Source organism: Oxyura jamaicensis, chromosome 14, assembly GCF_011077185.1.
Source record: "Oxyura jamaicensis isolate SHBP4307 breed ruddy duck chromosome 14, BPBGC_Ojam_1.0, whole genome shotgun sequence".
In the NCBI taxonomy this organism is placed as follows: domain Eukaryota; kingdom Metazoa; phylum Chordata; class Aves; order Anseriformes; family Anatidae; genus Oxyura; species Oxyura jamaicensis.
The window spans coordinates 14,840,464-14,861,211 of record NC_048906.1 but is presented as its reverse complement, the minus strand read 5'-3'; the positions used below and the strand labels follow the sequence as shown (position 1 = coordinate 14,861,211).

The 20,748-nt window shown below is 36.0% G+C and overlaps 1 protein-coding gene and 1 long non-coding RNA gene across 19 annotated transcripts in view; one reads left to right on the top strand and one right to left on the bottom strand.

Moving 5' to 3' along the window:
- The window catches only part of RBFOX1 (RNA binding fox-1 homolog 1), an 814,571-nt gene that overhangs the window by 414,078 nt on the left and 379,745 nt on the right, over positions 1-20,748 (top strand). For 12 of the 18 annotated variants that reach the window (XM_035339111.1, XM_035339109.1, XM_035339105.1 and 9 more), the window contains one exon: positions 4,958-4,999. The exons of the other annotated variants lie outside the window; for them this stretch is intronic. In XM_035339111.1, coding sequence (XP_035195002.1) covers positions 4,958-4,999 — 42 coding nt within the window. The remainder of the gene's footprint in view (positions 1-4,957; positions 5,000-20,748) is intronic. 18 annotated transcript variants of the gene reach the window in all.
- Positions 1,829-7,268, bottom strand: LOC118174074. The gene is made up of 2 exons (XR_004754526.1): positions 7,139-7,268; positions 1,829-4,420 (listed from the first exon to the last, which is right to left on the bottom strand). It is a non-coding gene; the product is annotated as an uncharacterized LOC118174074 (long non-coding RNA).

The window sequence follows — 20,748 nt, the reverse complement described above, 5'->3', positions numbered from 1 at the left end:
CGATTAGTAATTATGCAGCTACATGGGATCAGCACCAAGTCTTTCACATAAGACTCTCATGCTCCACAGTTCATACATAGGAAATGACTTTAAACCATCCTTTCTTAATGAAAACAGCCATATTTTTGCAATGCAGGTAATCATATTTTCATTGTACTGTTTGAGGTGGAGGACGAAAGACAAAAATGTGGTAGGGCCTTTCCTGGAACTACTCTTAGAGTAGGCCTCTTGTGCTGCACTGAAAACCATGGCTATGTAACTCTAGTGCGACTGCTCACTGGGATCAGGATGGCTTTGTATACACTTTGTCAGAATACAAGCTAAGTCCATTTACCATTTATTTACCATAAATGTTTGTTTATGGTAAAATATCTAAAATATAAAAGACTTCAGATGTTCACTAGTTATTTTTCAATCCCTGGAACCGTGCTCCATTTCAAATTATTTCAATCCTGAAAGTATTTTGAATTTTAGTTAAACAGCTATAAACGCAAAACAAATATATTGGAATTTTGCACTGTAACAAAAAAGATTTTTCTTTCAGATTATATTATAGTGGGAGTCTTTCTATAAATAACCCTATCACCTTTGCTCTTTTTGACCCCAAACTTAAGTCCTGTCTTTGCAATAACATTAAAAAACAAACAAACAAACAAAAAACATGGCAGCAAAAGAAACTCCCCAGCTTGACTGTTGGTATTGCTCAGCAACTGGAGTGCTACTCTTGCTAATTAAATTTTTATGTGGCATTATAGTAACAGTAATAATTGTAAGATTTGGTTTGGACAGTCTGTCATGATCATCTGTCTATATATATAAATATATGTTTGCATCTGGTGTCCTGGAAGTGCCTGAAACCGTACAGGGAAACCTTCCCAACTACATGCAGTGATGCAGTGGTCCTAGCTAGTCCAATAATGTCTGGGTTTGCATGTTCTTATGAGGAGTGGATGACTGATAAACATATTAAAAGAGATCTTGATTCTAAAGGAATTCTATTCATGTCCATGGACAAGAGAATCACACCAGGTTGCAGATGATTTCCAAAAGGTCTTTTTTTGTTTAAAATGAAGGTGCCTAACAGCATGAGTGTTTTTATAAGATAACGTTCTTATAAAACAGTCTTGAACTATTCAAGGTATTTAAAAGTTTTTCCTTGATGAAATCCTTTAAAGAGAATCAATATTTGGGGCATTCTTCCACTAAACTGTAGTATGTGAGAACTTGACATAGTGACACTCAACATATTGACCAGTTCTTCATGCAGTTTTGAACTAAGTGAAATAAATAGTTCGTTGTGTATGGTACAATTCCGAGATACAATGAAGTAAATTTAAGATTGAGAGGCTATGTATTTAAAATTGCAGGATGTACTCAAGATTTATTTGAAAGGTCTCTCGATCATTAATTAAATATGTTATGGCTTTCAGTTCTTTTGGTTTATCTGTACAGGTTTCCATATTGTAAATGCATTATTTATGTCTTCCCTGAAGTGCTCTGTACTGCCAGGATGTTTCTCTTAAACTGGCACTCGGGATGGGGGGAAGTGGTGGAGGAGAGCAAATTTGGCACTGGTTAGTTGCACAGAAAGCTGCTTGTGCCCAAATGAGCCTTTCCGAGTTGTATCAGATCTATTTTAATAAACTTGCACTGATAAATACATAGACAGACAGACAGGTAGACAGATAGATAGATGGCATCATTGTAAACCAGGATTTTTTTTTTTTTTTCATTAAGGTAAGCATGGTTTGTTTCATTTTTTTTTTTTTTTCTTATTTCCTCATAATAATGCATTATAATTTAGCCTTGCTGCTTTTTTTTTTTTTTTTTTTTTTTTTTTTTTTTTTTCTGGAAGGCTTATAGTATGAAGGCTGGGTAACGAGGAAGCTGTCTGTATGGAAGTTCACTCTCTGAACAGGCCATCACTGAAATGTCTTCTGTAATGGGTGAAATGGTATGGAATCAATCATTTCCTGAACTTTGAGCAAAGGAAATTGCCACCGTCTGTGTCTCCTGCATATCACCTCAATTTCTTTTAGAAAACAGAACACTATGCATGTGGTAATACCACAGAACCACAGAACACCATGGATGAATCAAAATATATTTTAAAATACAACTCACACATTCATACGAAAGCTCTTAAAAAAAAAATACTAAAAAAGGATGGTTTTGTTCTATTTATTTTCCTGACAAATGTGGTGTAGCAGTTGGATGCAGTCTCCCTGTCCTGACTTATTCATATTTGATCTTACTCAGTCTTCCCTGCCTCTTTACTGTATTCTCCCACTGTTCCTAAATAGTTCATTTCAGTCCTAAATAATACTTCCTGTTCTGGTCTCTGTGGTGTTAGATATTATTCACCTTGATGTTTAAAGGTTCAATCATTCATAACAACAGCAGTAGATAGACTTATAGATGATTAATTAAAACAGTTATCTTTCTTAAATAGCCAATAACTAATTCTTACTTCACTCTACAGAAGTTTGATATGCTGTTTCTACTTTTATTTTTCACAAATGTTGCCTTTTTTCCATTTCACAAATTCCCCCCCCCCCCAAAAAAAAAAATAAAAAAAAGAAATAACCAAATGTTATTGGAAGCTTGCATTTTTATATTATTAGTATACATGAAAGCAGCTCTCAGAGTCAGACTGGCTATCTCTCAGTCCAAGATACCATCTTTAGCTATGAATTCCTGTGGATGGGAGGTACAAAGCAAGCTCCTCCAGAATTTTCTTCCAACCTCCAGGATTTGCTGAAGTGTTCTCGTCTTCCTTCTTGTCCCTGTCCAGAAATATTTCCTTACTTTTAATCACCTTTGTCACCTTTCTGTCTGAAGACAGAATCCTGTAAATCTATACAACTCATGTGAGGTCAGAGCGAAATATTATAAAATATTTTGAAATATTTTAAAATAAAATATATTTGAAATATTATAAAGACAAATCATTCTGGATCTTGTTCTATTCCCTAAGTGGGGTTCATGTGCCGTTAGTTTGGCAACTGACTTTAAACGAGTTTCTTTGTGTGCCCATTTCTGTCTTTGAAAATAAAAGAAGTGGTTTCTGCCTTGTGTTATGACTGCTCAGGACAAAGCTGAATCAGATGGTTGTAGTGTTATGTTAACCTAAGCAGTCAAACAAGAGTGCAGCTTTACAAGGTTTTGATTTTAAACTTGTTTTATTGTGTGTAGGATCATAAAAGTATGACTATTTACACTTCAACTAGTTGAAGAGATTTTTTTTGTGTGTGTGAATGAGAGTTTTGTGTGTGTGAATGAGAGTTTTTTTTGTGTGTGTGAATCAGAGAGTTAAAAATCTCTGATGTGGAGGCATCAGAGAAAAAACATAAACAGTAACAGTAAAAACAAACAAGCAAACCTCCCAAACTCATTTCAAACTTGTTTGTATACTCATTTCAATTTTTTCTTATAACATGAATAGATGCATCTAGGGCAGATTCAGGTCTAAAATTAATTCTTAAGACTTAATGGAAGCACATTTATAATGCAATCTAATATAATTTTAAAGTGATTTATAAAGGGTGGGAAGGAATGAACTTTGAAAAATGGTATCATTAGCCTGCAGGACACTTTAGCTGTACTTAATTTTATTCTTTAGGGAAAGACTGTAAATAGACCTATGCTGATTTCCTTTACCTCTTTTTCCCCTTCTAGAGTACTACAGAAAACATACCAAAAACACATTTGTTCCTGTTACATTTGTGGTTTGGTACAGGGACTTCATTGAAATACTTCTGCTATATAGAGAGAACGTTTACTTTGTAATTTTTCTTCGTTGAAAAAGTGGCTGGCAGTTTTATTCTTTTGTAAGTAACTGTACTTTGCCTGAGAAATTCCCCTTTTTGCCATCACCACAGTGTAAAAAATATCTCGCACAAAAGGGTGTAGTTTCATGTTTTAACTTCTGTAACTGAAAAGTAGTGGAAAGTGTAGTCTGGACCTCTGAAAATATCCAGAGAAAAATATAGCATCTAATTTCTTGTTTTGTGAATTATGTTTGCTGTGTATATTAGTTACAGAAATGACAGTGATTAAATTTCCAAAATTAATGACAGTAACAATGATTAATGTATTCCAAAATGATTTTAACAACAACAAACAAAAAAACCCTGTCACCAGATTGGCAGCTCAACAACTGAATGACTGTCTGAGCAAACAAGCCCCTTGAAGTTTTGCCCAAGATGTAGCCACGGCAGATTGCTTTAGAAGTCAGGGAGCTGGAAAGAAAGCCACGAACTGGCTACTTCAGTGCTGCCAAAGTGCTCTTTTCTAGAGGAGTGTCTTTCTTTTGGCAGAATGGTCACCTCACAAACTGATGCCTTGTATCTGCTGTTAATTGGTAGCGAGGTCTTGCTCAGAAACCAACTCTCCCATTCTGAGAGTGTTTCTTGTAGATCTAGCAGCACATAAAGACAGCAGCGTTGGAATCAAATCTTCTTCAGTTATTTTTGTACCAGATTAGAACTAGGTATTGTCACAGGAATTCATTTAATCTGTTCTTGAAATTGTTATATCTTTGTATCTTAAGGTGTGCTGTGAGCCTGTCATGGTATCTTAGTAGGGGTGTATTCAGAATTATTACAAAGACTTATTATAAAACGGGAAAAAAAGGAAAGCTGCTCCCTGAGCTGAACTCTCAATGAGACCTTTAAAAGAGTTAATGTATTTAAGCTTCAAAAACATCTGTATTTCAGACTTGTGGTGGGTTCTGGTGTTAATTTACTTTTGACCTTTGTAAATTAAAATAGTAAGTGAAAAATATAATGCTTTTTCTGCAGTAATGATTCTATCCAGATTCACAATTATATATTGTGTTAAGAGTCATGTCTGTGTTTCTAGCATTTATTCATGCCAGCCGTGTAGACCCAGCAGCTTTGTTGCTGCAAGAATACTATGCTTTCAAAGTTGTTTTTTATCTTCTTTCCTCTTTTAGAATTCAAAGCAACAGATGAGTTGTGAAAGAGAACAACACAGGGTAAGTGCAATGATTTCCAAAATGTTCTTTTAATTTAAAACACTAAGCAGAATCTAGTTTCTGCTATTGACTGTGAGATGGACTGCTTCTTTATTATTATAATTTAAGAGATGAACATAGTTACTCAGCTTATTTCTTGCCTGTTGGTGAATATTGTAAATATCTCAATATAAAAGTTCCAATAGATGCAGGGTGTTCTTCAATAGTTTAATTAGATTTGATAGTAAATAGATCTAAAGGTCACCATATTGCACAGGCTTCCTCCTCTACAATTCTGTTCCACTCTGTCCTTTGGCTTGTTAAACACTCGTGCTTTCAGATATAAAATAATTCTAAGAATATGAGGGAACTGGTGTATCTTAGTGTGTGTATTGGTTGCATATAAGCTGTAAACCAAGATGGAGTTCCTGAATCCAGCTTGTGGATCTTTACCTTGTTTTCCCCCTTTCCTAAATCACAGTGACTGTTTTAAGGAAGCTTCAGACCCTGCTCCATTTAAATTCCAAATATGCTATGTATCTCTGCAGATGAGTTTACATGTGCAACTGATTGATTCTAATGTTTGTTTGGAAAGAAATAAAAGGTTTTTGGAGGCGGGAAAAAAAAAAAAAAAAAGCTTTTGGGTCATCTAGGAGTTGCTTAGTTGTGTCATCTGGGAGTTGCTTAGTTGAGCTATATTTATATGATGGGTATTTTCTTGAAATCCCATGTTCAATTCGAGAGGAAGTATGCTCTAAGTGTTTGTGCTAAAAATATATTTTTGGAAAGAGAAATGGTAACCTTTCTTGTTGGCAATTTACTAAGCATCAGCAATGCCTTCATGACCTGCAAGTATAATGAGTGTATTCTAGTTCACTGTATTCACTTCATCAACATATGTAAATGTTTCAGCTGGTCTTCACCATATTTGCAATATGATTTTTGGTAAAAAAGTTATGCAAGAATGATGCATCACATACTGTTCTTGATTTCTTTCTTGCTGATCTGTGACTGAATTGCTATTGTAGTGAAGCTGGAGTGAGGAGGCTTTGTTTTATCAATAGTCATGTCTCAACAGAGAAGCTGTCAAAGTAAAGATATTGCTGTAGTACTTGAAGGACAGTCTTTTCTTGAGGTAGTAGTGCCACAACAGCGAATAATGTTTTAATTTGTTTTTATTAAGTTTTCTTCTCTCAATGAAGAAGAAAAGCACTTGGAAATATAATGGGAGAAGGCCTCCAACTCTTTGTTCAAGTAAATATGTGCTTTTTCTAATTAATGAATAAAATATGATGCAGTAAGAGTTTAATGTATCTTTCTAGGCCAGTGTTACACATTTCTAACAATCAGCTTAGTGCTTACTTACAATGCCTTTATGTTGTATCAAGATGTGCCTCTCCGTGAGGCAAAGAACTTAGGAAAAAATACATTGCTAACTTACTAAGACTAGGTACATATCCCTCCACTGCTGCTGTGATGTTACTGTTACATGAAATACTGTTACTAGCGTAGAAGACACCAACTGTTGCTGAGACTGGAAAGCAGTGAAAGCAGCACACTACCCCACAGAGCCAGGGGTTGTGGCTGCAGCATAAAAAGCATGGCCTCCAAGAGGCCTCACACAATGGTGGGAGCAGCAATTACAGGGCCAAGCGTGGTAGAGCCATTCCTTTCACTGCATGGTTTTCAGACACCCAAACTTTGCCCAGAACCAGTCTAGTTCACAGCAGCTCATCTACAAAAGGTCCCAGTGAAATTTCAGTATGCTGTGTAGGCAGAGCCTGTGTTGATGATAGTTCAGTGCTGGCACCTCAACACTTCTTCAGTCGTGATGAGAAGAGCCCTCCGTTGCCAGGTTCTACATATTTGGCACTCTCGAGCTGTCACTTGACCATTCTCTCACTTCAAGGCTTGTTTCCCTAGTAGGCAGTGCTATCAAAGAAACGTTAAGGAAACGTGTAATTGTCTGAGTTAGATTTTTCTGGCCCGCAGCATTTTTTTTTTGCATTTGTGACCTGCGGTTTGTGGATCAGAGGCAGTCTCTTCACAACAAAATACTGTTTCAGTCTGACTGAAAGAACTGGAATATAACAAGAGAACAGGGTTAAAACAACAAAAGACCAACATCCGTGTTTGTAAACTGAGGTAAAACTAGATTACCTAGATATCTTGCACCTTCTTCCTGGCTACATCAAGGATGACAGCGTCTCTGACACTCTCCTTTTGTGACTCCCTGGTCATTCCTAAGTACACAGAAGAAGGTCCAAAAGGAATGCATTTTAGGAAAATGTTGGATGAAGCAAAATAATGCAAATAAATAATTAGATATTGTGTGGTTATACAGAGAAATATCCAAGTGTTACCATAATCATTTACTCACATAATGTTTCTCACTTCTTATTTGTTTCATTGGCTTCTAAATTCTAAAGGCAAAGCAGAGACTCGCTGTTCTGGAATAAAGTATTTAACATAATGAAACTGTTACTCGTATTGGAGTCTCTCACCATTATATATTATATTAGCAGTGAATGGCAATTCTGATAATTAAGCAAGTATGTTACGTTAACCCTTCTTGTCTCAAGCTTTGAAAATGACGTAGACCATAAGCAGGTAAATTATTTACCTTACCAACCTGCCACCATTCAAATTTAGGGTTTAAGGTTTATATCTGAATGGTTTAAATGAGAATTTATAAAATCTTTTCATTGGCTGCAGTGGAAAGCTATAGGAATTATATCAATAACACAGTTGGGGTTTTTTGTTTGTTCATTTTTGCTTTTTTTTGGATATATAATGTTCTGACTTTGGCATATCTTCATCTGATTTAAAACTAAATTTTAGAAAACATTTTTGCCATTTTTGAAGTTTTCCCTTCCCTTAGAAATTATTTGATTTACTGTGTAATGCCTTCAATGTTCATAAATCTTTTTTATATCATTCTGTAATTTCTTTTCTTTTTGCTTTCTCTTCTGGCTTCATTTAAATCAAGTTGTACTAAAAACTAATAAATGTGTCTCTAAAGGGAATTTGGCCCTTCAGTGTCATTCTTTCCAACTCCCCTGCTGTTTGTCAATATGACTTTTAAAGAAAGTAATGGTACTGTTTAGTCTTCCTGGTTCTGTTTTCTGTTCTCCAATCCTGATTTATAAATCAGGATATGATTGGACAGATATACCCTATTCTCTTCACTGACTCTTCCCTGCTGCCACTTACTTTTTTATGAGTTGCCGTGTGGAGCTTAATGTAATTGTCATTCTGATGCATTATAAATGACCTCTAAAGACACAGACCTCACATCTTTCTCAAAATAATTTAAAAATGCTTTTGTTGTAATAACTAGGGCTAAAACCAGAGTTTTGAAAACATGAATAATACATCTTATTCAAGGCTGTGAAGAAAACTAGGATGCCAGCCTTAGGTGGAAATAAGCTGTAGTTCATAAAGGTAAAAAAAAACATAGTGACAGCTTCCAGAAATCTATCTACTGCTTTTACTGAACCTTCTGTATTGTTTTGACTATAACTTGGGATTATTATTTTTTATTATAACATAAGAACATTATTTTAATTTATAGACTAATTTAAACCTTGCTGAGTTTTACCCCACCTTCCTTTCAACTATGAATTTTTTTTGCATTATCAACTTAATATAATTGTTTAAATTGAACTTCTGTATCTGTATTTGCATGCATGATTTTGGTATATAAAGCAATGCATTTGGTCCTTCTGCAGCAATACTTGATGAAAACTCTGCATTGGGCATACAACACTTTTAAGCTCTAATGTTAAGGGGGTTTATAAATGTTCCTGTGAATACTAATGAGGTCTAATGGTAAATGGTGTGATTAACTTACCTGATCCGAAATTTTAAGTGACCTAGTTGTTGCTCTAATTAACAGCTTCTTCCACATATGCTTATTATCAGGATGCATTATATGCTGCCTGAGCTCCTTCTCTGCTCTAGAATATGTGAAGGACAGGGCCCTACTATTACTACTCTGATTTTCAAGGAGTTAAAAGGAATTTTTATCTTGTCTTTAATTCCATAAAGGAAATAAGCTGTGACATGTAGCCAAAAATGTATTAAGTATTTAAAATTTGCCAGGTAGATGGAAAGAGGGAAAACAAAAGAAAATCCATTTATGGATTTATGGTTTAAATAACCATAATCCTACAATGATGAGCTTTCTTTTTGTCTTCATTCAGTGCTTTGATTCATCTTTCTTTTGCAAGAACTTTGCAAAGAAACTTTTTGAAACTCATCATTGTGGTATTAACATTCCTTGATGATATTTATGTATAATATTCCTCTGATTTACTACAGAAGGTAAACCGTGAGTCAGTGACAGATGCTAATTTTTTAATCAGTTTGAGCTGAGGGGAAACAAAACAACTGGAGAAGTGATTTGTGAAGGAGATGTTATTTTTGAGCACTTACAGAAATAATTTTCTATGGTGACAGCAAAGAGGTTATGTGGTGGTTAGCCAAAGAACAAGTGTTTTCTACTTCTACCTTATCCCACGCTGAATCAGTGAAAAAATTATTTAAACCTGTCAGTGCTGTCTTGTCTTGTTACCAGAAAGCAATGGAGTAATTCATAGCATTTCTGCAAACTGGGCAACTAGTTTTGATCATTAACGACAATCTTGCTTATTTTCTTTTCCTTCTGATAATCTCTTGATATGCATTCACAAACAATGTGTGTATATTTTACCTGGAAGAGTAATCTGGAACTACCCAATCTTATACATTTATCTCTTGAAAGGAAAAAGGGCTAAAAGAGGAAAAGCTAAAATATGCTAGAATAGAGGTGGATTAATTCTGTGTTAATTAGCCATCCTTTGTTAAAATTTACATAGCTTATGCTGCATCAGACATGATAGGCAAGTGACTCAAAATGATCCTTTAACTTCTACAGAGATTCTTGCAGCGAGCCATATATGTCATCATCCATGTAGGTGTATGGTAAAATACAGGTAGGTGAGAATAATAAATCATTTTATTTCTGGTTCCTGGTCTGTATTACACATTGACATAGAATGAAATTTAAGTAGTCTTACTCACCATCTTATGGCCTGCATTCCCAGTGGTTCCATAAAGAGTAACATGAGATATTTTATGTAAAAAAAAAAAAAAAAAAAATCGTTTGTGAATTGTCCACCAAACTTTGTAGGGTGTGATCTCATTTAAATTTTCATCTAATTTGGAATTATTGCAGGCTGAAAAATGCCACAGTTAAAATGCAATTTCAGTTATATTTTGCTAATGTAGCTGGTGTTTTTTGTTATACTTTTTAGGAGCTTTCCCCAAAATAGTATCTTCCTTAAGATAAGACAGAACTCCAGTTTGTTGTTTAATTGCCATGGTCACTATCAAAAAATAAGAATGACTGGGTACTGAAGTCTGTTATGATTCATGTTTAAAGTGACATACCCTTTCACTGTGCTGTTATCCTCTTAAAATACTAACTGCTAATAACATGGTCCTTTGATCATGAGAATAAAGAACATTTGCAGCACTTTGCTTTGAAACATAATGATGATACAAGTCGACTCACGTGGGTTTTTTTTGTTTTTGTTTTTGGTTTGTTTTTACTGGGTGTTTCCACAAGGTCTTACTGGCTTGGGTTGTGTGTCTTTTGCTGGGCGAGGAGGGTTCATACTATTTATTTTCTAGTAGGGCTGACTGTAAAAACTGAACAAGCTTTTCAGTTGTAGGTAGCCAGGGAGAGGGCTGGATTTTTAACATATTCATTGGTCACACTGAATGGTGGATTTCTATACTTGTTAAGTCATATATTGAATGACTGACTGACTAGATTGTAGGGAGAACAAGACAGATATTGAGTGTATTATATTAAATGAAAAAATAATAATTTACATCAACAATCCAAATGACGTAGTGTTATGGAGACATATATTCAGTGGACCACATTGACTCCTTGAACCAATAATGTTTACAGTTGAGAGAATGAAGGAATATTGATTGTAATATGGCCATCATGTTTTAGTATTGATATCTATTGTCTTTTATGTTCAGTGAAATCTTTCTACACCTTACTTCTTTAAAATCTGATTACTTCTCTACTCAAGTATTTAATTATGCTTTTTTAAGCAGCTGCCAACTTCTTTCAAAGCAGCAAAATTGCAAGAGTATGTTAATCCTAAACAAAAAAAGGGACACGCTGTATGTATGTATATACCCACAGGCACAAACACCTTTATTATATATATAATATAGTTTAGAAATCCAATCATTCAGACTTGTAGTTGACATTTGACAGAGAATATATCCAACACTGACTATATAAAAGGTGAATTCTTGGCTTCTGATATGCCAGCATTTCACAAGAACAGTATACTTGTTCTGAGTTCCCTGATTTTTTTTTTTTTTTTTATTTTTTTTTTTTAAGTAAGAGAACCTGGGCAGTAATTGTGTTCTGTTGTTCTATTCCACAGCAAAATCCCAAGTCACCCTGAAAGCCAAGTCTTTCTGTGTGTTCAACAGAAATGGTTTTCTTAGAACAGAATCCCAAGCAACAGTACGTAATTTCCAGGAAGCAGGATAGAGAAATAAAAAATACGGTACTCCAAAATAAAAAGTTAAACAAGCAAAAATCAATTGTTTATCAAGTTGAACCATTATGAACTTTTTGACTGAAGCAGAGTACTATTTCTATTTTTAGAAGACAAATATAGTAAAGAATTTTCAAAATGCTTTTATTTTTATTTTAATTGAAGCAAGAACATATCCTAAAGAAAAAGCAATTGCTATTTTTTCTCTTTTTAGCAAAGCCTTACAACAAAACTTTGGACAAAATTATGTTAGCCAACAGTTTTACACTTTTCACTATGTTTGCAGAGCTGTTGTGATAGTAAGATCAGCAAAAACCTCTGCTACACAGCTCTTTGATGCTTTCTGATATATCCTAGTGAAGGGCAATCCTGGTCCGTGTGACCTGCACTGCAGGAACCCGATCATTTTGGGAACTGGTATGTTTTAACCACAAAGCCTACATTGTGTCTTCAGTATTTTAAACTTATGTAAAATCCCTCAAGATGTCCCTGTATCCAGAACAGGTGTATAAATTGCATGGAATCACCCCTCTCTGCAATGTTGAGAAACAGCTACCTAGCTTTGGAAAAAAGTTAATAATAAATAAATAATTAAGGAGGTCATAATCTGTCCTTGTTATTCACATTGGGATTTTTTTTTAACTCTTTAGTTGTCCTCTTCATTTAAATGAGGTTAAAATAAAATTATATGAAAGTAAATAGGCATATACATATTGAAAAAATATTATGGAGTTATTAGTTTTAATTATCTTCACATTTAAAAAATATTTTTTAACTATTTAAGTGAAAGTGACAAAAGCAAACAACAACAACAACAAAAGAGGTAGAGAAATGCTAGTGCAAATAAGAATACTATGAGAAGACGTCTCAGTTGTACCTGGGGAAAAAAAGGTGTCTCCTACTGCCTTGATGATCTCCCCCAAAATACAGAGTAGATGGATTTTTTTCTGAATGGATTTATCTCTACTGCATATGGAAAAGTTTGTCTGTCAAGTTACTAAGGCAGTTCATCACCAGAGCAACGCATGACAAAAACATCAGTACTGCTGGGACTGACGTGCACTGCCAGGAGAAAAAAGTCTCCTAAGTCAAACCAAAAATTAAAAATGAATATAACAGCCGTAAGGAACTGATGATGAAATCCCTGCAAATCTCCATCCTAAAATACCCAGTCTCTGTCACTGAAATGGGGCGACTCCCCTGCTCGATCTGTTGGATATCTTTATGAAAGTTGTTGTGTTTTAGATGCCACAGTATCCCAAAAGAAAAAAGGGAATAATAATAATAAAAAGAAGAAGGTAGGTGAAAAACTATGTGAAATTTGAGAAAAAATCTTTCTATAAGAAATTCAATGATGTGGCCTACAAAACATCTTTAGTATGTCCTTAGTGACACCATGAATTAAGGAATAGGTCTCTGCATGTTGGGTTTAGTTGGGATTTCATATTCATAAAAATAATTTATATATTTATTTTATTTTTATTTGGATTTATGCCTGCGAAAAATGCTGATCATGTTAAAGGAAGAGGAACAATTCTGTTATTTTAACCCCAGATTAGGTCACTTATTGTTTTATTCAACTGTATTCTTTCCTGTTTCTCTTTTGAAGAGGAAAGAGAATAAGAACTCTGAAACTAATAAACCTCTGGTCTGTTTTACAAAGGTCCAAATACTGCCATTTATAACAGCACTAAAAGGTTTTGGATCGCCATTACAGATAGTATAAAACTTTTGTAAATAACCAGTCTCAACAATAAGGCTACTAGCACAGCAATAGGACACCTATTGCTATAGTCAGAATAACAGAGATTGAACTTTGCAAAACATTGTGGCTTCAACTCCTAAGCATGTTCATAATGTTTTTACAACTTTAAAATTGTATGGAAAACTTACCATATTTTTTATTTTATTTTTTTCCTCCTTCAAGTATCTGAAACTGACTTCACCTCCTCTTCTAATATTAGGGTGACTTTAGGTGAAATTTGCATTGCAAAAAATATAATGTAACTTTAGGTATGGAATCAGTATCTAAATATTTTAATGCTACTTTCAATATTGACTTTGGAGAAAGTACATAAATGCTTGTAAGCAGAATAGATGAAATAATTCTAAAACTCATTTTATTCTTCCTGAACAGAGAAACTGTGAAAAGATAACTGCCAAAATATCAATTAAATGCAATACAAATTAGAGCAGGGTTGTTTGCTTGGGCAAGTACCCTTTTTTTTTGTAAGAAATCAGTACAAATTTTGGAAAATATGTTCTCCATTGTGTTGAGAAAGAACAGAGTGGAAAAGGATAAGCAAAACAAAAGGTAAAGATTGCTGGTAAAGATTACAGTATCCATGCATGGCCCTAGTACAGCCTGCTTTTTTTTTTTTTTTTTTTTTTCTTTTTTTTTTTCATCCTTCCCACTCCAGATGAAGAGATAGTGAGTGTGTATTTTTATACTTGTAGCATGATATCTAGAAGATCCAATTTATAAACCAGGAAGCTTAGGAAGGTAAAAATGCTTTGCTGATTTGAAACATTCTTTGTTCTTTCTCACCCCCTCAAGCTGACCTTGATTTAGGAATGTTTTTTCCACCACATCTCTTCACTGCCATCTATTTTGAAGCTTTGCTCACCTGTGTTATCTTTAAGGAGAGTGTGGCTTTGGCAGTGGGGATGGAGGTAGGAAATCTAAGTACATTACATCACTGGCATCTTTCATGTTCCACTAATGCTGGAAATGTACATCCTGTTGGAGGGGATGGCTAAAGATGTCTAAATATGTAATCAAATGCCATGTAGACTGTTATCCATAGCTAATGGGCAAAACCAGAGAGATATACTGTGCTCATAGCTTCCCTGGGGCAGCCTGCAACATCCTCTTTTTTGCAGTAGTTGTCTTTTGCTTTGGATTCCTAAGATCTCTGTCAGTACAATACTGAAATACTTATTTGACAGCAGCTGCCTCCAAAGAGCAAATAATTAATAGTTTTCATTACCTTGATTTAGTAATTTTCCCTGGTTGGTTTTCCCTACACACTATGTAACACATCATATATGATCAGCTCACTTCTCCTTTTCTTGCCCCTCTTGAAACTAGTGCTTTCTACAGCGGTTTGCATCATTGTTAAAAAATGTTTATATATGTTTTAGTGCCTGCATACATTGCAGGCACTTCACAAGCACAAAGTAAAATATCTTCATTACCCCAGAAAGTTTAAGGTTCAGATACATCCTTGATTTCTGGTGCACATTTTTACTTAAGACAATGGCATGGAAATTTTAAGGTAAAATTTTAAGGTAATCTTTCATTTTATTCCCACTGATTTTCATGATCAGATAATTGCAAGCTTTATACAACTGTATTTAACAGTTTGTGATCTGAATAACTAATCGTTCGCTACTTAGCATGGGGGTATTGTAAACAAATCTGCTAACTAATAATTCCAGGCACAGGTTTTTGTACATAGACATTTGCATCTAAAAGTTGCATGTGCTGGAAATATCCTAATTTGGGGCTATCTCTATTTCTCTCTCTCCCACTCTCACCTTTCATTTTTTTCTTAATACCATAGCTGTTTTTTCCATTCTTTTTAATGAAAACTCTCAAGACTTTGCATGTGTTATTGCAATAGTGCCCCAGAAAAATTCTGACAGCATATTCTGTAATGAGACCTTTTAAAAGGTTGTTCTTTCTATTTTGAAAACAGTAAGCAATGTTGACTTTGCAATTTTCAGATTTAATGGCTGCAAAAACAAGAATAGTTTCCATAATCTATTCAGTACATTAAACTTATTATACCTCTGACTGACCTGAAAAAGCCAAAATTGTTTTTTCACTGATTGCTTGTTTTGGAAAGGTATTAGGGACTTATCCTATATCATGCAAAACTGTACTAGGGTCCCATTTTATTATCAGAAGTCATGTTACCATTTTAGAGGAGTTTGTGACTTACAAGATACCAATTATATAATGATATGAAAAACATAGGATTTATTAGTATTCACAGAAGTTTGCTCATAGTTCTTTTTTAATACTGGAAAATCAGTCTATAGACTAGAAATGATTTATGTCACTGGAACCAGAGGTGACATGAAAGGTCCATAGTGCTCATGAATCAGTGAACAGCAGTCAGTTCAAAAGGCTGATACAAATCATTATAAATAAATTCTACTAAAACACTCCTGTGATAAATTCTTCATTGAGCTAGTTAGATCTTCCACTTCTTCCCTGCTACTGCTTTTGTGCTCCTGAAGACACCGAAAAGTCTCCTCCAGCAGTTCCACACCTCAGTGAGGAGGGAGAGAAAAATTGAATGATGTGGAAGTTTTGACGAGAAACGTGAAGTCTCCTGCAATGAAAAGGGGCTCTTCACCGAAGCCAAAGGCCTATAATAACAGAAGCATCTGAGAATCTTAATAAAATCAGTCAGCAGAGGTGGTGTTAGTTCTTTTCAAACAAACCCTCAATAACACACCATAAATAACACATTTAAAATATAATAATAAAATGGATGAAATTGTAAAAGCAAAAAAAGTTACTGGAAACTATCTTATTAACACTTCTGTAAATGCTTAATCTGTAGAGCAACCTAATCTAGGGGTAGATGTCCGTGCCCACAGCAAGGAGGATTGGAGCTGGGTGAAGGTCACTTCCAACACAAACCATTCTATGGTTCTCTGATTCAATGGTTCTAAATTCTGCCTAAAGGCTTGCCATATATCCCGTATTATTTTGCACTCTTTTATAAAGTAAAGCACAGCCTTGATATGTAGCTCCGCACCTCTGGAATACTGGAGCACTCAGCCAGCTGCACTTACGAGGCCTCTGGCCTGCTTAGGCTGGTGCTGGACACACAAGGAGTGCACAGTCATGCCTTTGCCAGGTGGTGTCTGCTGTTCGTTTGAAGAACAGGCAGAACAGGATTGGAATCTGTAATGCTTCAAAGATGTATCTGACACCGAGAAAATTTCAGCATATGTTTGATTAGGTGTTGGTGCTCTCTGAATTACATTTTTGAATTTGCAACTTCTGTAATCATGGAAGACCTAAATTCAGGACATTTAGTTAATGTGGAGACATCTGTGGGACAGGATCTGACACAGCCAGCATGTGAGTTTAATGCTCAGGGTGAAACAAGGCAGAATATCACCACAGGGTGGCCGTGTGGGCTTTTGTGCAGTCTGGTGATGCAGTGCTGGAGTCTCTCTGCCTGTGAAGAACTGCATTAATGAGCTCTACTCACTCAGAATTCCCTTGCTGGAAGTGGAGGTCATAATGGAAAAAAGTCTTGCTACTTCACTTTGCTCTGTACATAACGTGCTTTGCTACACTTGTTTATTGATGCTTTTATTGCAGCTTTTCCATATTGACACATTACATTTTGCATGCCAAAAGAAGTATCTTTTGAAATGATGCAATATTATTTATTTGCAATGATCATTTTATAAAGGTAAAGTCCTGCCCTGTGAAAAGTAGTAAGAATCTGTGCTGCCTCGATCAGCATTTTGCAGTTTACTTGGTTTGTGGATCCCACCTGAGACTAATGTAGTACTACTAGAGAAAACAGGGGTATTGTTACCTAAGGCTGTGGTCATAGAGATGCTGCTCCTTTTTCTTATGTGCACAGTTTTCTTTGAAGACAAAAGCTGGAGATGTTTGCTCTGCCACTTGCTGGTGCCCTCCTTTGGTCCAAGTCAAACAAACTGTCAACAACCTTTTGTCATGGGGAATGCTTCATAACTGTGGAATAATCTCAGGCTGCATCAAAAGTTGCCACTGTGTTAGTGATTTGTCTGAGATAATGAGAGATGTCACGGTAATGTGAAGAGCAATCATTCCTTGTGACACTGCTGGAGAATTTCCCTCCTGAGGAAAGAAGCTCATCTCAATTTTCGCACATACTTAAAAGCAAATATTTCCAATCTAAACTACCATTTTATTAAGAAAGGATTGATATCTTGAACTGAGAGTGAGATTATATTTCCAGAATTTCATTGTCTTCAGAGTAAGGTGCAATTTTCTTCATTTTGTTGGGTTTCAATGTAGGTTCATGTGCATTTGCTGTTGGAATTAGCTACCTTTAGTTTTTGTTGCTGGGGAAAAAGTATCCAATGGATGTGAACCATGAACCCCTTAGGAGACTAGAAAATACATAGATTCAGAGCATCTTGGAACACAAATTAAATATTTAGTTTACAGGCTAGATCCCTCCTGATGGAGAGTGTCTGGTGTAAGCATGGCATCCCTAATGTATAGTCAGCATAATAACTGAAAGACTGGGCTATAAATGTAAAGAGAGAACAGGGTGAGTACTTCGATTCCAGACAAAAGAATAGTATGGTAAGTGAACTCTAAACAACGATAGTGTGTGTGCAGGGAATCTAATTTCATGTTGACTGACATTTCTGATAGGACCAGAAGGCTATGTATGGGTGGAACGACGTACACGTTTGTTTGCTTCCTGTCTAGTTTCTTCGTCTTTCAGTGGCTGTGCAAGTGGGTAGAGAATTAGAAGGCTGACCTGTTTTATAATGCTTCATACATATAGGCAAAAGTATTCTAAATTTTAAGGTACTGCTTGGCCTTTTGCAATGAGCTGCATACTCCCAACATGCTGAAGACTGGGAAGAAGTTTTGTTACTTCTGTTGAAATATTGGAGGGATATAGTGATCTGGTTGCCATCTGCTGCCACTGTGGGGGAAGCAGTACAAAATTCTGTTGTGTCAGTGTGATCCTTGGAGCAATGTTGTGTGCATTTACCTGCCGTGTGTTTTTACAGCTACTGTAAATACAAGCACTTCTTTACAGGTAGCTGTACTTAATTTTCTTCTAGAAATACGTGTTCTTCAAAAACAATTTTAAATGTTTAGAAACAATTTTAAGAATTATAAATCCAGAGATGAGAGTTTGTACTTTTAAGGAATTGGTGTGAACAAGAACAGACTGTGGATTACTGTGTGTACATCCATTCACAGGCATGTTAAACTGTGAGGTGGCAGGAAGACACTCCTCCTGCCAGACTCCCAACAGCACTCTTTGCCTTGTTGGGTCTCAGCTGTGGGCTCCTTCACACCATTTAGATTGATGGGCAGAAGTTTCCCAATATATTTGATCTAAAAATCCTTTGAAAGCATTACGGAAAATCAGGAGAACCATTTGGTTCCAGTAAATGTCAACAGTTTCTTGAAAAACACAGTCTGAGAACTATTAAAGGGAAATGTTTGGTGAATCTCAAAAAAAAAAAAAAAAAAAAAAAAAAAAGCCTAAGAAGAATATATGGTGACATAAAGATGATGGAGAGAGTCTTACAAGACACAAAATGAAAGGCAGACAAAGATGCCCAAAGTGTTTCAGTGGTTGGGAAGGCAGCCAAAAAAGCATTCATTTATTAAAGAACACCATCACAACTTCCTTCTCTCAATGTGATGGTACCATTAGTAGCTCCTCGAGCAGTCTCTGATTTCCATGAGAAAGGGGAATAGGAATGTCAAACAATACACCAAAAGATTTTTGAAACCAGCTACTTCCCAGACCTATTCCAATGCCAGACCAGACCATCACTTTGACTGTGCATGTTTTTGGAGAGTTCGGTGTAAAGAATCTGTGGGGGACTGCACAGATTGACATGCCTACTCATGTCAAGAGTACTCTAGCAATTGCACAAGTCATTTTTTTTTGTTTGTTTTGTTTTGTTTTTGCATTTTTCAATAATGATGTGATATACAAAAATTACCTTTAATGAGAAATCAGGAATCACCAGATTAAAATGAAATTCAGTTGTTTTGTTTCTTGACTTAACTCAGTCCTCCTCTTGCAGACTGGTAATTTATTGGGAATGGTTAGTGCAGTTAGCATAATATTTTTCCATTTCCACATATATCTGAATTCTATTCTGTTATTTCTTTTCTCTTCCTCATTTACTCTCTGGATGTCCATGTATTTTAGTTTTGTCTTTTCTACTCCTTTCTACCCCCTTCTATTTCTAAAATAAAGCCTCCCATGTCAACTTGTTTGACTCTAAAATGTCTTTTTGAATCTAACTCCTCCTCACTCTGGCTCTCATTTATGCACACAAGCCACTTTCTCCTGGTTTTCTTGAGAAGAAAGCAAGGGAAAGTCCAAACTTTGGTGTAGCACCATGTATGACTGCATTGTAGATATGATGTTTGAGGAAGTAGCTGTGTAAATCTGTATCAGTAGGTCAGAAGTAAAGCAAAGTTCCCATATGCTTTGCCTTGGCAAAGGCAATGGTTCTGTTGTGGTTGGGAAAGGCTTTCAACAATGATGGCAGGGGCTGTCCAGTCTCCACTGACCATGCATCTCTGCTGGGTTTGTGCAGTGGCTGCTGAAGGCTCTTGCCTCCTGATACCAGTCTTTGCTGAATAATGCAGGCTGTGAAAGGCACAGAAAGATCAACTGGGATCAGATCCTCTAACTTCCAACCTCATGCACATGTACCAGACCAAAATTTTAACAGCAAGTTTCAGACCCCATCTACCACCTTTCCCCATGTGGATATACGTAAGCTTTTCCTGACTCCGTGACAACAGCCAAAACACTAGCTCCTGTTGGGGCTTTTCACACTCTGGCCCCTCTGCATGTGGCTGCCCTCTCCGTGCTGGTCCATAGGAGCATCCTCATGCCCTGCACTGGGTTCAGGAAGAGCACCCCGTCTGCAGCACTCCAAAAAGCCAGGGGCAAAGGTTGGCACCAACTGCACTTTGCATGTCTGGAGGTGAGCGATACCTGCCTTTACCAGGACTTCGTTGGTAGAGGTTTTCTGATATTATGAGGAAAACGGTGGAGATTCTGGGCAGCCTAATTATATGGCCAATTGTGGCATTGTTCCCAAGAGGACAAGACTTGAGGTTGCAGAGAAGTAGATTTTCTCCTTATTCTCACAGTTGTAATAGTGCTGCTGCTGAGGAAGAGCACTGATGCACAAATGGCTCTGCGACTGTGCACAGTGCGCTGAATCAAAACAGTGACAGAGCCCTCAGATGAGAGACTGTTCTTAACTTGTTAAAAAAAAAAGTGTGTCAATGAGATGTAGCATGAATTTGTTTTGTTAGATATATAGTCAGAAATAAGAACTGATAAGTTTGCTGTGATAAGTTCTGTACAATGGCTTTGCTGAAAGGTAGGCTGCTTCATGATTTACTGAACTATTATAAGTGATAAAGCTGATCCATTTGTTATC